At 36.0% G+C, this 14,482-nt stretch overlaps 1 protein-coding gene across 2 annotated transcripts in view; it reads right to left on the bottom strand.

The window, feature by feature from the left end:
• Positions 1–8,050: 8,050 nt before the first annotated feature.
• The window catches only part of LOC142349585 (uncharacterized), a 117,086-nt gene continuing 110,654 nt past the window's right edge, over positions 8,051–14,482 (bottom strand). For both annotated transcript variants that reach the window (XM_075401251.1, XM_075401262.1), the window contains one exon: positions 8,051–8,412. In XM_075401251.1, the coding sequence (XP_075257366.1) occupies positions 8,204–8,412 (209 nt within the window). In that variant the 3' untranslated portion in view covers positions 8,051–8,203. The remainder of the gene's footprint in view (positions 8,413–14,482) is intronic.

Below are 14,482 nucleotides of genomic sequence, written 5' to 3'. Positions count from 1 at the left end.
TTTACTCAATCCTAATGGTGGTGTTGTCTTGAACAAAAGTGAAAATAATGCCACTTGAAGAGTAGATAAAATGGCGAATAAAAAACGCTCTAAAATTTTTGTCATCCAACAAATGAACAATTTCAATTATATAGACAGCTTAGGAAAAAACTTTGATAATGTTTTCTGGTTTTCTTCAATATATATGGCGGTTCTTTTTCCTTTTCTAATAGCCATTTAGTTCAACTTAACTCATCATCTGGTTAAAGTGTTTGTAAATAGAGACAGCTGCCCCATTTCGAATAATTCTTCTGCTAAAATTTTGAAACTATGAGCAAAAAATACAAAAAAAATAGACATTGGGCCTATACATTTATCAGTTTTTTGAAAATAATATGAGATTTCCTTAAATAATATAACAAAGAATGCATAAAAATTACATTTTTGATTTAATTTAGTGTTCAATCAAAATTTTTGGGACTCTGTTATTTTTATGCGCGGTTTTTGTTTCAAACCACTGAGAATAAATCTTTCATGACAGAGATATAAAAGGAATTGGTGCACATATTTTCGCAACAGCGGTACAAAGTGTCAAAATTGCTCATATGGATTGGGGTATATAAAGCTGTTTAGGCTAGTTTTAGCAACTAGGATGCAAGTTAGAGGATTGTATCGAGATAATTGTGTTGCGCTGCGAATGAGTGCAATATTTTCTTTCTAAATTCAAGTTAGCTCTCATTAACGCAGTTTTTGAAAACACATAGTTGTTCTTTATATTTTTACTTTTAACAGAAATAGTGTAGGGTTGATTGGAGATCAGATATATTTTTTGATAAAAGTTTCCATGAGCGCCATTTGGCAACTTTGAGGTTAACATTGATTTAAGGATGTCATCTGTTTTTTGCAAAACTCTTCAAAATTTGCATTTTTTTGTCAATTTTTGTAGATAGCATGTGCAAAATGTGAATTGCTTGCGTTAGATCAATTCTCATGTTGAGAAAAATATACCTGACGGGCTGATTTTTTGGACAGAACGCGACTGGCTTTTAGAAAACTATATGTTTTGTGATTCAATGCAAATTTCTTTCCATCAGTTACTCAAAGCGCTTTCTAAAAAGGGGTGACTAAAAGCAAAAAAAGCTTTTGTTATTGTTCCGACCCCTCTTGAGGGGGGAGGAACTATACTCAAATGGGTTTTTTTTGTTTAGTCAATTTTCGCCGATCGATATATTCATCGTAGAGAGTTGACACTGGTATCATTAGAAAGCTCGTCCAGCGAAAAATTTGGAATTGAAAAGATTTTTTAATTTTGGGTTTCTACAGGGAGTTATCGTGGTTTAAACTTCGGAAAAAAAGTAGAGTGAATTCACGTTGTTTTATTCACATTTTCCGAAATTTTTGCCTAATTTTTCGTCAATTTTGCTAAAAATTGTTGAAATTTTTAAAAATAGTGTCGTTGATTTTATTTTTAAGGACATACAAACTGTGTTCATTATTCTGATTTAATTTTTTTGGTCAAAAGCTCTGGATAAAAATTTCAAAATTCAGCCTTTTTCATCAAAAACAGAACGAAATAAGCTATTTTAGTCCACTTTGATAAAATTTGCCGGCACTGCACACCCAAACAACACTAACACAATCTTTGTAGATTCAGAAGGGGGCTAGTCCTACATCAACTTCCGCTGAGAGTGCTCTGTAATTAAAATTTTGCCGTTTTTTGCTAGCTTTACTCGTTTATTATCAAAAATGCAGACTTGTTTTTGAGTTTTCAACTAACAAATTATCTATATCTACAAAATACGAAAAATCAATAGTTTCTAACGGACAATAAGCATTAGCAGGGCTAGTTTTCGGCCAATCTTGGACTGTTACAATGCAAAAAGAATTCGGATTGCAATCAGTCGGTCTTTTTTTTGAAAAAAGACCTTTTTTTAATAATAAAGAACAGAAAATATCAAATGAAAGCTCAGGAGTGATAGGTCCAATTGGCTTCCTAAGCAGCTCCAAACTAATGCATTTAGTTTTTACTTGAAAGTTTATGATCGTTTCGACTTTTAAAAAATAATTGATTTTTAAATAAATAATGGCTTAATGAACTTTTCCTCCACTTTTTCCTTAATTTGGTCAACTTGCAGCTTAGTGTCAGCAAAGAAAAAATGCTTCTTCATTGTACTGATTTGAGATTTAGTCTCGATTGCGTTTTAAAGCCTGAAGTTATTGTGTTCTGGCTATGATACTACTAGATATCAGTTTTTTCTTGTTTTTGGAAATTTGCAAGTTTTTCACGTTTTCTAGTCACATTATCACATTACTGACAGTTCTCATATCAAATTATAAGCGTTCAAAATGAAACAGAACTGAACATAATAAAATCCTTAATGATATAGATTATCATTTTAACGGCCTCGACACTTCTTCCTTCAAAAAATTAATTGAATTTTTTAATTTTGTGTTTAACAGTCATTTTTAGTTTGTCATTTCAGTTGTATGAAATTTCCTGTATAGTTATAGGTTTCACTGGTTTTTTTGGGGAGAATAGATGGGCCGATTGTCTGATATTAGTAGATAGCTGATGGCTTTCATGACATTATAAACAATCGTTTTTCCAAAACTAAAAATAAAAAACTTTTTAACTTCGCAAGTTTGTTCTTTTTAATTTTTTTTTTGGTACCTAATCTTGTTAATTACAGCTCAAATATGACATTATGGTTGTCAACGGCAGTTGTCAAAAAGGGATTGATGTCGCAAAATGTATTTTTTCAAAGAATGCGTTATGACCTTACTGACTTCAACACCGGTTTTTCACGAAAAAAAAGTAATTTAATTTGATCTTTGTCATGTTTGACGTTCTTTTCGTAGACGCAAGAATTATTCTGGATAATTGCAGATCTCAACGAAATCCTTTGGATGAATAAACGACCGTATTTAAAGATTTCATTTTGTAATTAATGTTTTTCATGACTTTACATACTTTTAACAATTTTACATACTTTGCCCTTTTCTCTTTTTTGTCTACTTGTTACCTAGTCTCACTGATAAATGGTCAAATACTACATTATCGGTGTTTGAAGAAGGCGCAAACAAATATATTTAGAGGGCCGAAATTTGGCTTGACGGTTTTGACAGCGTTTTCTGGCAAGTTTCGATTGAGTTCTTGTTTGATGTTTTTTTGTTGTTCTTTATAGCCGCCTAAAGAAATGAATAAGGACAGGTCCTAATGCCCTTCTATAGAAGCATTGGTAATCGTAAACGTTTGGGATATTTTACTTGATTTCTAATGGTTTCAATTAGTTTGAAGTTAATTGTTTTAAAAAAATTTTTCATCTTTATTGTTTTTTTTCTTTTTTGTCTAATTGTTACCAAACCTTTTTATGGACTTGTCCATATCTTTTCTGGTAATTTATTAGTTATTTTGTTTAGTTTCAGGTTCATCTGACGGTATGTTGCCCTCATTTGGTAGACAATTATGCCAAAATTGTGGATGGGCGGGGTCGGAACCTTATGTGCCATCGCACATTGCTGAGCCGCCTTGTTATTATTTATTGATAATTAATATTTAACATTTTATTAACCTATTTATTATTTATTATTTAACATATTCAACTGTTCTACAGCCCTAAAAAAATTCCAAACTCCCGGAAATATGAGTGTGTACCAGAAATATTTTGGTAAATAATTTCTCAGAAAGGGCAAATGAAATATCAAAAATTGATGTTCTCAAAATTTAAAGTCTTTTTCGCGACGTCAATTATATGCAAAAAAAAAGTGTTGAATGTCCGAGAACGACATTTTAACACAGTTTGATACAACAACGTATATATGTAGTAGGTTTATATATAAATGAGTTCGTTCTATTTCAAACGAAATTATCTTGAAATATTTACCTCTCGCGAGCAGAACTGTTATTGCAATTCTCAGGGCGAGCCTTTAGTTCTTTCTTCCCAGGATGAGGTCCAGACCCAAATTGGTTTATGATCAGACACAGTCAAGCGCACACCCGTGTGTTCCCAGACCGAAATTACAGGATCTGGACAGAAGTTCGAGCGCACTACAGTCTGGATGATGGTCTGGAGATGGTCTGATCAGAGGTAAATTTGGTCTGAAAAGTCTGATCATAGGCGGATTCGAGCGCACTTGGGTCTGATCAGAGCCGACTTCGAGTGCAATTGGGTCTGATCAGAGCCGACTTCGAGTGCAATTGGGTCTGATCATAACCTCTTCGAGCGCATTTGGGTCGGATCAGAAATGTTTTTGAACGCAATTGGGTCTGATCAGGGACAATTTCGAGCGACTTATTTTTTCATATTTTTTGTTTACTGAGAGATGTTGGCTCTGCCAAGAGGCAAGAATAAAGCAGCGATTTGATCAGAGACTCATATGAATCCGATAGCTCCGATCAGAAAAAAGGAGTCCAGCTGATAGCAAAGGCCGGTTCCCTTTCAGAGGAAATTTTGATCGACTGGAGACCACGATGTTTCTTATGGAAAGCTGTCTAAACTCATCCATTGAGTCAGAAATTTACACTAAACGGTACACTAAATAAAATTTGCTCTCAACAGTTGGATTTCGTTTTCTTTAGCATTACTTTTATAATTGATTTTTCCTTAGATGAATTGAATACTGCAAACGTCAGTTTTTATGAAATAAATATATTATAGCAAAAATAAAATATTTGATCATAAGGAAAATGTTTCTCTGATCAGACTATTTCGAGCGCACTTGAGTCTGATCATAACCTCTTCGAGCGCACTTGAGTTTGATCATAGTGTGATTGAGGTCTGGGCAACGGTCTGAACTTGAGTCTGGACCATGGTCTGAAGATGGCCTGATCAGAACGCCTTCGGTCTGAAAAGTCTGATCAGAGACCCTTTGTGTCTGGAAAGTCTGGTCAGAGGTATCTTCCGTCTGGAAAGTCTGATCAGAGTTAATCTCTGTCTGGAAAGTCTGATCAGAGATAGTTTCGGTCTGGAAAGTCTGATCAGAAGTAAATTTGGGTCTGGACCTCAACCTGGGTTTCGTTCACTGCCCTTATCTAATGTCAACGTGGAAAAAGAGGCAGCAGTGTAATCAACCATTAATTTTGAACACAATTTCGATGAAATAAAGTATATTTAGTTTTGTCTGCTAAACTAACAGTAAGTTTTGTGACAGCTGCTTCAATTAGCGAGAATTTGAAATTTCTAAATGGTAATAAGAACTTTTATAAGAACGTAAGATCATATTTAGAAACAATTTTTCAGGAACAACTTTATTGTTAGGTGATAATTTGCAAAATCTTTTCTTAAGACGCTATTATGCTATAACATGCTCCTATGCTATTATGCTGCAACATGTATAATTGGGGTATGCAAATTTGAATCTTCTCTGCTAACCCCTCCCCCCATTTATGTAGTCGTTACTTTAGCACCCCCCCCCCCCCCCAAAAAAAAAAATTAAGTTTTCGTCAATTGTAAGATCGATATTTTCATTTTATTGAAATACGAGTGTCTAGGTAGATTGAAGGCATTTTTGCAAATTAAAAAAGTTTGAGTAAAATTTTTTTACCGGTGTTAAGATAAACCGTTGTTAAGGATAAAGTAAGGTAAACTTTACCTTAACTTTAACTTAACTTGAGTTAAAGTAAAAATTTACCTCAACTTTGTTAAGATACAATAACCTTAAATTATTTTTAACTTTCTTGAATAATGTTCTCCGGTAAAAAAAAGTTAGGCCTGCTTAACAAAAATAAAAAACGCCTTCAGTACTCTACTTCAAGTCGAACAAATAGATGAACTAGACGATTCAAAAATTTGAACTTTAATTTTTCAAGGTGAAATTTGTAAATGGTCCCTTTTGTTCGCATTTCCATCCTTTAAAACCTCCTTCTATAGCAGAAACGTGGTTTTTTTGTTATGACGCCTTCCACATCTCCCTTTTCGGGCTACTTCATCGTTTTTGTCGTAGCGTTTTTGGGATATTTCTTTTGTTTGACGGCTAGAATGCCTTCTGGTTAGGTGCTGCTCTTTCATGGGCCTCATTAATGCATCTTTTCTAGTCATCAAAAAGTAAAGATTCTCATCGACATGCTAAGACTTTTTGCTCATTCTCCTGTGCACACCGGAGTTGCCTTAACTTTTCAGGTATTTTTACATTTACTGGTAATTTTACCATTAACTGGTAATTTCAGCTAATTTTACCGTACCTGAATGTTACCTCAACACACCTTATCTCACCCTACATTTGCATCAAAGTCGTTTGTTTTTACCTTAAATTTACCTTAAAAATCGAGGGGGGCACCACCTGAACATTTACTTGAACAAACTTTAACATACTTTAAAAACACCTTAAGTTTTTAACTTAATTTTTAAGGTCAATTTACCTTAACTAAAATTATTTACCTTAAAAATTCAGTATAAAGTTAAGGTATTTTTAAGGTGAATTTCAGGTATTCTTTATAAATTTTTACCTTAAATTTTAAATAATATTTGCAAGTTTTTAAGGTATGTTCTGGTAATTTTGGTTTTTCCAGAAATTTAATTAAAAAATCGAGCCCTTATTGTGGCCGATAACACCAAAAATAAATTAAAACGGAAATTTTTATGACGCTTAAGTTATATGCAACCATTTTTTGTTGTAATACTTTCACACCACAACTGGGCTAGCTTTTAATAAATGCATATTGTTCATACCCAGGTTTTGGTCCAGACCCAAATTGAGCTATGATCAGACCCAATCGAGCGCACACCCCTGTGTTCCCAGACCCAAATTACAGGGTCTGGAAAGCGGTTCGAGCGCACAATAGTCTGGACCATGGTCTGATTTCGGTCTGATCAGAGGTCAATTCGGTCTGGACGGTCTGATCACAGTCTTTTTAGTCTGGACCATGGTCTGGGTTCGGTCTGATCAGAGGTCAATTCGGCCTCGAAGGTTGATTTCGAGTGCATTTTTTTTTAATTTTTTTTAAATTGAGGGATGTTGGCTCTGCCAAGAGGCAACAATAAAGCAGCGTTCCGATCAGAGACTCATCTAAAGTCCGATGACTCTGATCAGAATCAAGGAGTCCAGCTGATAGCAAATGCCGGTCCCCTCAAGAGGAAATTTTGATTAACTGAAGACCACGACGTTTCTTGTGGAAAGCTGTCTAAGTTCATCCCTTGAGTCAAAAATATGAACTAAGGGATATGGTAAAAAACATTTTTCTCAACAGTTAGATTTCGTTTTCATTGGCAATATTTTCAGAATTGGCTTTTCCTTAGATGATTCTAATACTGCAAACACCAGTTTTTATGAAATGAATATATTATAGCAAAATTAAGAGATTTGTTCATAATTAAAATCTTTCTCTGATCAGACTTTTTTGAGCGCACTTGAGTCTGATCACAGTCTGATTAAGGTCTGGGCAATGGTCTGAAATTGAGTCTGGACCATGGGTCTGAAGATGGTCTGATCATAGTCTGTTTATAGTCTGGACAAGGGTCTGAATTTGGGTCTGATCATAAGCGCACTATAGTCCGGACAGTGGCCTGGGTTCGGTCTGATCAGAGGACATTTTGGTCTGGAAAGTCTGATCAGAGATCATTTTGGTCTGGAAGGTCTGATCAGAGGTAACTTCGGTCTGGAAAGTCTGATCAGAGGTCATTTCAGTCTGCATAGTCTGATCATAGCTCAATTTGGGTCTGGACCTAAACCTGGGTATGTATAAAGTTACTTAGCTTTCACAGTATGTTTAAACATGTATAAATGGGGGGTGCCAAAATGAGCGCGGGGGGCGTTAGCAGAAAGGATCAATCAGTTTGATCAAAATTTGGTCTCCGTTAAATTACATAACGCCCGGCACTTTAATATTCACCCAAGGCGGAACAGACGGAAATCATTTCCGACAAGACCAATCCAGACCTTTATGGAACGATTGAAAAAAGTATACTGAGCCTGAGAGTTTTGTTTCAGATGAACTTTTATCCGACTCAACTGCTCTCGGATCAGGAAATGATTGAGCGCTCGAAGTTTTTTTTCGGAACTCATGGTGAGCTCAAAATTTATTCATGGGCTCTCAATGCGTTAAACATATTATTAGTGATCAGACTCTCATGCGCTCAAAATTTTCTGTTGCTCTAAAGTACGTTGGAATGAGTTTATGCAAACTGAAATTTAGTGGACTTTGCCTCGGATCCAACCAGCGTGTTTGGGGGTATTCCAAGACCTATAAGCTTCAGTGAAAAATTATCCAATTCTCACACGAATGCGTCTAATCAGACTTAATTTTATTGCCGGATTTCATAAGAGGCAAAGGGTAAACCAAAACAATTGATCCCTTGTCATCGTTTGGATTTGAACCAATTGAGGTCCAGAATTCTTGTGCACCAAAGTGAAGGCACAGCTCCTTGCTCAGAGAAACTGACGCAGTTGTTCCATCAAATACGTTACCACCATGGTTAATGCATTGTTGTTGAGCGCCTGGACAAAACAAAAAGGCTATTTGAACTTGGATTGCGAGAATGGTTAGTCGAGGAACTGAGGAGAAACTGTTAGTTTTCAGTAATATAGACAGTTACACAGACATGTCAAGTTTTAGCTTTAGGCTCTTGTCCCATTTAAGAACTTATTATCATTTCTATATAAACTTTTTTACATTATGGAGCTATATGAAAAATAATGCTTCCATTTGCTGCTCAAGAAACTCCTACGCGTATATGCTCATGTCAATTTGTTTCTACACAGGTCCAATTACAATAGTTAACTTGTAAGAACTTGCAAGTTCTTGCATGTTCTTACAAGGCGAAGAATCGCATTGCAAATGTTTGCTTCAAAAACTTGCAAGTTCTTGAAAGCTATAGGCATTCGACTTAAAAGTTCGTACAAGTTAAGCATACAACTTTAAAAGGTTGATACGAGTTAAAGATAACCATTCTGCCTATTCTCAGCAAAAACAGTATCTGATCTGAATGCACAAATATTTTGACATCAACAGAAGAAAATAATCAATCGGGCTCAAAAAATTGTCATGGTGTCGAAAATGTTCATTTTTAATCGTTTTTAATAAACGTTTTTTCTATTTAGATCAATTTGTATTATGTTATATAAACCCATCAACAAATTCCCACGCGCTTCCTAATGTAGATTAAAAAAACAAATTGAATTAAGCAAATAAAATTCAGCTTGACTGCAACTAACTCGCAAGAAAGTTAACCTTTCGAATTGCGAGTTCTTAAAATTAACCATTCGAACTTAAAGCTCTTACAAATGAAGCATCTGCACGAAACTTGCAAACTCCAGTCAAGGTTCCAGTCAAGGTCGAGGACATCACTTAAAGTTCACACAATTTCTTCTCAAATCAAAAAATCTATCCAGGACTGTCTTTCCATTCTTTATAACGGGCGAGGACGGTCTCTTATTAAGTCCAGGTCTAGACAAGGGATAGCCGGTAGAATACTGCAGATACAATTTTTCCATCCAAAGCTGAGGGTAGGTGGGGCGGTAGAAGGAGGAGGGTTTGAGAATGTGGGAGGGGGATAGTTGAGGGAGGGAATAGGTGGAGGGGGTAATTGAGGGGGTTGGTAGTTAGGTTGGGGGATAGGTTTGGGGGAAGAGGTAGGTAAATCGTGACGGTAGATAGGTAGGTGGGGGACTCGGTAGGTAGGTGAACGTAAGGGGGTCTGTACTTCAGATAAGTAGTGGTGGCGACTTATGTAGGAACAAGAGATCTCAAAATTATTTCTTCACCTTCAATGTTATCAGCAGTTCCTAGTTGCTATACAACAGAAAAAAAGTTGCTGTCAAAATCCAATGTTGCAAAAACAGAAGTCAACAATCTAAAACGGAGATAAATTTTCGAATTCAAAGGAGTCAAAATTCAAGTCATGAACAAATTTGCTCTAGCTTAAAAATTTTAGGTGGAGGGCAAGTAGGTAGGTTGCGGGACATAGGTGGGGGGTCTGTAGTTTAGATACATAGGGATAGTGACTTATATAGATCAAGTATTCTCAAAACGAACTCTTCACATTGGACATTATCAGCTGTTTCTGACTGCTATACATTAGAAATTAAATTTCTGTTAATCCCAATGTTCGAAAACAGAAGTCAACCATCAAAAACATGGCTAAATGCTCGAAATAAAAGGTAACTCAATAAAACCAATAAACTATTTTAGTAAATGCAGACACAATTTGTCAGTTCAGGGTAGTGGATAGGTACTGACGGTAGGTCGGGAGAACGGGCAGATACGTGGGGGTTGTCAGATGAGAGGGTAGATAGGTAGACCAGGAAAGGGGTAGATGAGTAGGTGGGGGAGTAGGCAGGTTGAGGGCAGGTAAGTAGGTTGAAGGACATAGATGATCTGTCTCTAGTTTAGTTAAGTAGGGGTGGTGACTTTGGATAAGGAGGGGTGTGTGACTTTTACAGGATCAAGAGTTCTCAAATTGAACTCTTCATCTTGAATGTTATCAGCAGTTCCTCATTGCTATACAATAGAAAATAAGCTGCTGTTATACACCAATGTTCGAAAACAGAAGTTAACAAAACAGAGATAAATATTCGAAATGAAAAAACTCAATTTTTTTCAGGTCATGAACAAATTTGCTCTGGCTAAAAGTACATAGCTGGTAGTATACCAAAAAAATAAAGAGGCCTGCATTACAATCCCTTTCATAGTTTACCGGCACAAGAACCTTAAAATTGAGAACCTATGAGCCATCAGAACAGTAGAAAGACCAGAAATGGGACATATCACTACGAGAAACATCAGAATGAGAAAAAAACAAAAGATAACTAAATAAAACACAAAAAAGTATTTTAGAAATTGCAGACACAGTTTTGTCAGTTCAAGTGTGTGGGTAGGTGCTGACAGTAGGTCGGGAGGACTGGCAAATAGGTGGGGGTGGTCAGATGAGAGGATAGATAGATAGGCCAGGGAACGTGTAGATGGGGGAGGTAGAAAGGGGAGTAGTTATTTGGAGGTCAAGTCATGAACATACTTGCTCTATCTATAAAAATAAAAACATAGAGGCTAAAATACCAGAAACAGATCGAAGTGCCATGTTTTATAACCTCTAAACAAACATTACCGAAAAAATTGGAAAGAGAACTTATGAAGCATCAGTATAGTACAAGAATCATAATACAAAACAAGTATTTCCGAGAATGCAGACACAATTTTGTCAGTTCAGGGGTATGGGTAGGTGCTAAGTGTAGGCGGGGAGGCGATGAGGGTAGGTGGGGGTACGTAGTTGGGGGGCGGGAGGTTAGATGATAGATAGGTAGTGGTGGAGTGGGGTAGATATGTAGTTGGGGAGAGTCGGTATGTGAGGGGACGTAAAGAGGGGAAGGGTCTGTACATTAGACAAGTGGGGGTGGAGACTTTCAAAGGATCATAAGATCTCAAAATGACCTCTTCACCTTGAATATTATCAGCAGTTCCTCATTGCTATGCGATAGAAAAAAAGCCCTGGCTAATGTCCAATTTTTTAAAACAGAAATCAATACTCGGAAACAGAGATAATTTTTTGAAACAGAAAAGGTCAAAATTCAAGTCAAGAGCAAACTTGCTTTAGCTAAGTTAAAATATAGCCGGTAGGATACCGAAAACGACTCGAAGCATCCTGTATCGTAACCTCTTTTTATAATTTACCGATATCAGAACAATCAAACGAGAATCTGTGAGTCATAACAACGGTAGAAACATCCGAAACGGGAACATCCCTACGAGAGCTATCAGAAAGAAAAAAAAATAAAGTTAACTCAAAAAATCTTAGATGAGATGGTAGATAGGTAGTAAGTAGTAAGTAGGGGTGGTGACTCACATGGTATCATGTGTTCTTAAAATGACCTCATAACCTTGGATATTATCAGCAGCTCCTAATTGATTTACAATAGAAATTCAGTTACTGTTTATCCCAATGTTCGAAAACAGAAGATGTCAACAATCAAAAACAAAGGTAAATATTCGAAAAGAAATCAAGATTCAGCACATGAACAAATTTGCTCTAGCTAATAAAATTTATAGCCCGTAGAGTACCAGAAGCGACTCGAACTGTCCTGCTTTATAATTGCTAGCTCATATTATCAAAATCAGGACTTTGAAATGAGACCTTATAAACCATCAGATTAGTAGAAGAAAATATAGTGCTTTAGAAAAAACAGACTGAATTTTGTCAGCTGAGGGGTGTGGGTTGGTGCTAGGGGTAGGTGGGGAGGAGGTGAGGTTAGGGGGGTTACGTAATTGGTGTTAGGAAGGTGATATGGCAGATAGTTAGGTGGTGGAGTGGGGTAGATAGGTAGGTGGGGGGAGGGTTAGACGGGAGTGACAGTAGGCGGAGGGTCAGGTAGGTGGGGGGCAGGTATTTTGTGGTTGAGGTAGATAGGTGGGGTAAGCATAGTTTAGATAAGTAGCAGTGACTTGAATAGGATCAAAAAATCTTAAAATGAACTCTTCACCTTAAATATTATCAGCGGTTCCTAATTACTATACATTACAAACTAAGCTACTCTTAAATTTCAATGTACGAAAACATAATTCAACAAACAAAATCAGTGGTAATTGTTCGAAACGAAACAAGTCAAAGTTCAAGTTATGGAAAAACTTGCTCTAGCTAGAAAGAACCTGTAGAATACCAATAATCCTCTTCGAAGCGTAACAGTCAGTACAACAAGTGCTGAAAGAAGTTAACGTCATTTAAATTCAGTTGCAAGTCAGCTCCGAACTCGAATAAATCAAACTCATCAATCAGGTCCCGGGTTGAAGTTTCTTTGATTTCATACAAAGATCATATATGATTTCATATTGTCCATACATGATTTCTTAGTACGATCCTTGTATGAAACCAAAGAAATCATATATGATCCTTGTATGATTACTAAGAAATCATATATGATCCTAGTACGAATACCAAAAATCATACTTCTTTTTTTTGAAAATTTTTAACCATTTATGTTTTTATTTTGTTTTTATTCGGTAGGGCATCACCTGTATGATACCCCGGCATCACATTGTGATCCGCCAAAAAACCCTAACGTACAATATCAATTGCAGGTTGGGCGCAACATAAACGAGTAAGTCCAAACAAATAACAAAATTTTTGACATACTCTGAGGCCAGTTTATAAACATAAATGCTCATTTATAAAAAAAAATTGATCAAGAAAAAAAACTACATATCACGTCAAATTCGTTTTCTGAATACGTTTAAACCACAAAGTTATTCTTTTAGCGCACACAAAGAATCAAATGTGGATTCAGAATTTGTGGCACCAGTCAATGTATTATGTGTCATATATGACCTTGTATGAAATCCAAGAAATTTTTTCAACTTCAATGGAAAATCAAAATTATACAGTTTTTAGTCTTTGAATTTTTTTGCATGGTTCTTGTATGATTTCTAGGAAATCATATATGGTCGTTGTATGACTACCAAGATTTCATACAAATCATATGACTTAGTATGATTACTAAGAATCATATATGTCCTAGTACGAAATCAAAGAAAGTTGTATGATCGTTGACCCAGGATGAGGAGAAACAAAAACAATATGAAGGACTTTTGAAAGAGCAATCCTCACCAGGACTTCGGTTTCAGACTGACAATTAAAAACAAAATCAGGGGAAAATGGGAGCCATGAAAATAACATTATTATAAATTTGACATTCAAGTTTTAAATAGTTGAGAACCTCCAACAGCTCTCTCAATACCCTCCAACCACGACTGATGATCACAATTGCAAAAACAAAAAATTGCCAGAAGAAAGAAGACTGAATTTATGTGCAAATAGTTTCAAAAGAGGTACAGCTGGAAGACGAGTCCGTCACTGCCGTTTAGATACACCAAAATGTCAAATAAATAGTGAAAAGCCGGTGAAAAAACGTCAAGTAGAAACTAAGACGGAATTCATGAAAAGAACGTTTATTTTTCGTGTGGTAGGAAAAAACTAGGAAATCAACAACCAAATATTTCCTGCGCAATTTTTTCAGACGGCAGCAATAAGTTGAAAGCGAAATGAAGAAAGCCGCGAATGAGTGGCGTTGTCCGGAGTTAGCTACTAAGACATTTCATTACTGACCCATTGCGTTTCAATTTTACTCAGTTCTTGTCCATTGTATATATGTGAATGGTAAATAGTTGTTGCATCATGTCAATAGATTCAACAGACGGATCTTATAACTAACAGACTAAACTTCGAATCATTCGAATACTGCCTTTCAACAGAATAGAATGTAAAAGTGTGCTTACTATAATTATGAACTGCGAAGTATGTTCATTATGTTCCGCGCATCTGAATTGTAAATGAAAATTTCGAACAGTGTCTCACATGTTTGCTGTACGCATGTAATTCAATATATATTTCGCCATTGTTTCACCAGAGCACGCTCCAACGTTTGAAACGGAGCACGCTACTCATGAGCAGTGTTCAGCAGATAACGAAAACAATGGAGTTGCAAATCTTAACTGTTTAGTCATTATCTCAACTCAAGAAGTATAACGGGAGCCATGAGCAGAATGAAAAAAATGGATTCAACCTTGAAGCACGTCAAACAA

The sequence above is a fragment of the Convolutriloba macropyga genome, chromosome 1, assembly GCF_964194025.1.
Source record: "Convolutriloba macropyga chromosome 1, txConMacr16.3, whole genome shotgun sequence".
Lineage (NCBI taxonomy): Eukaryota > Metazoa > Xenacoelomorpha > Acoela > Convolutidae > Convolutriloba > Convolutriloba macropyga.
The sequence above is the reverse complement of the archived record's forward strand: the minus strand, read 5'-3'. Positions and strand labels throughout refer to the sequence as shown.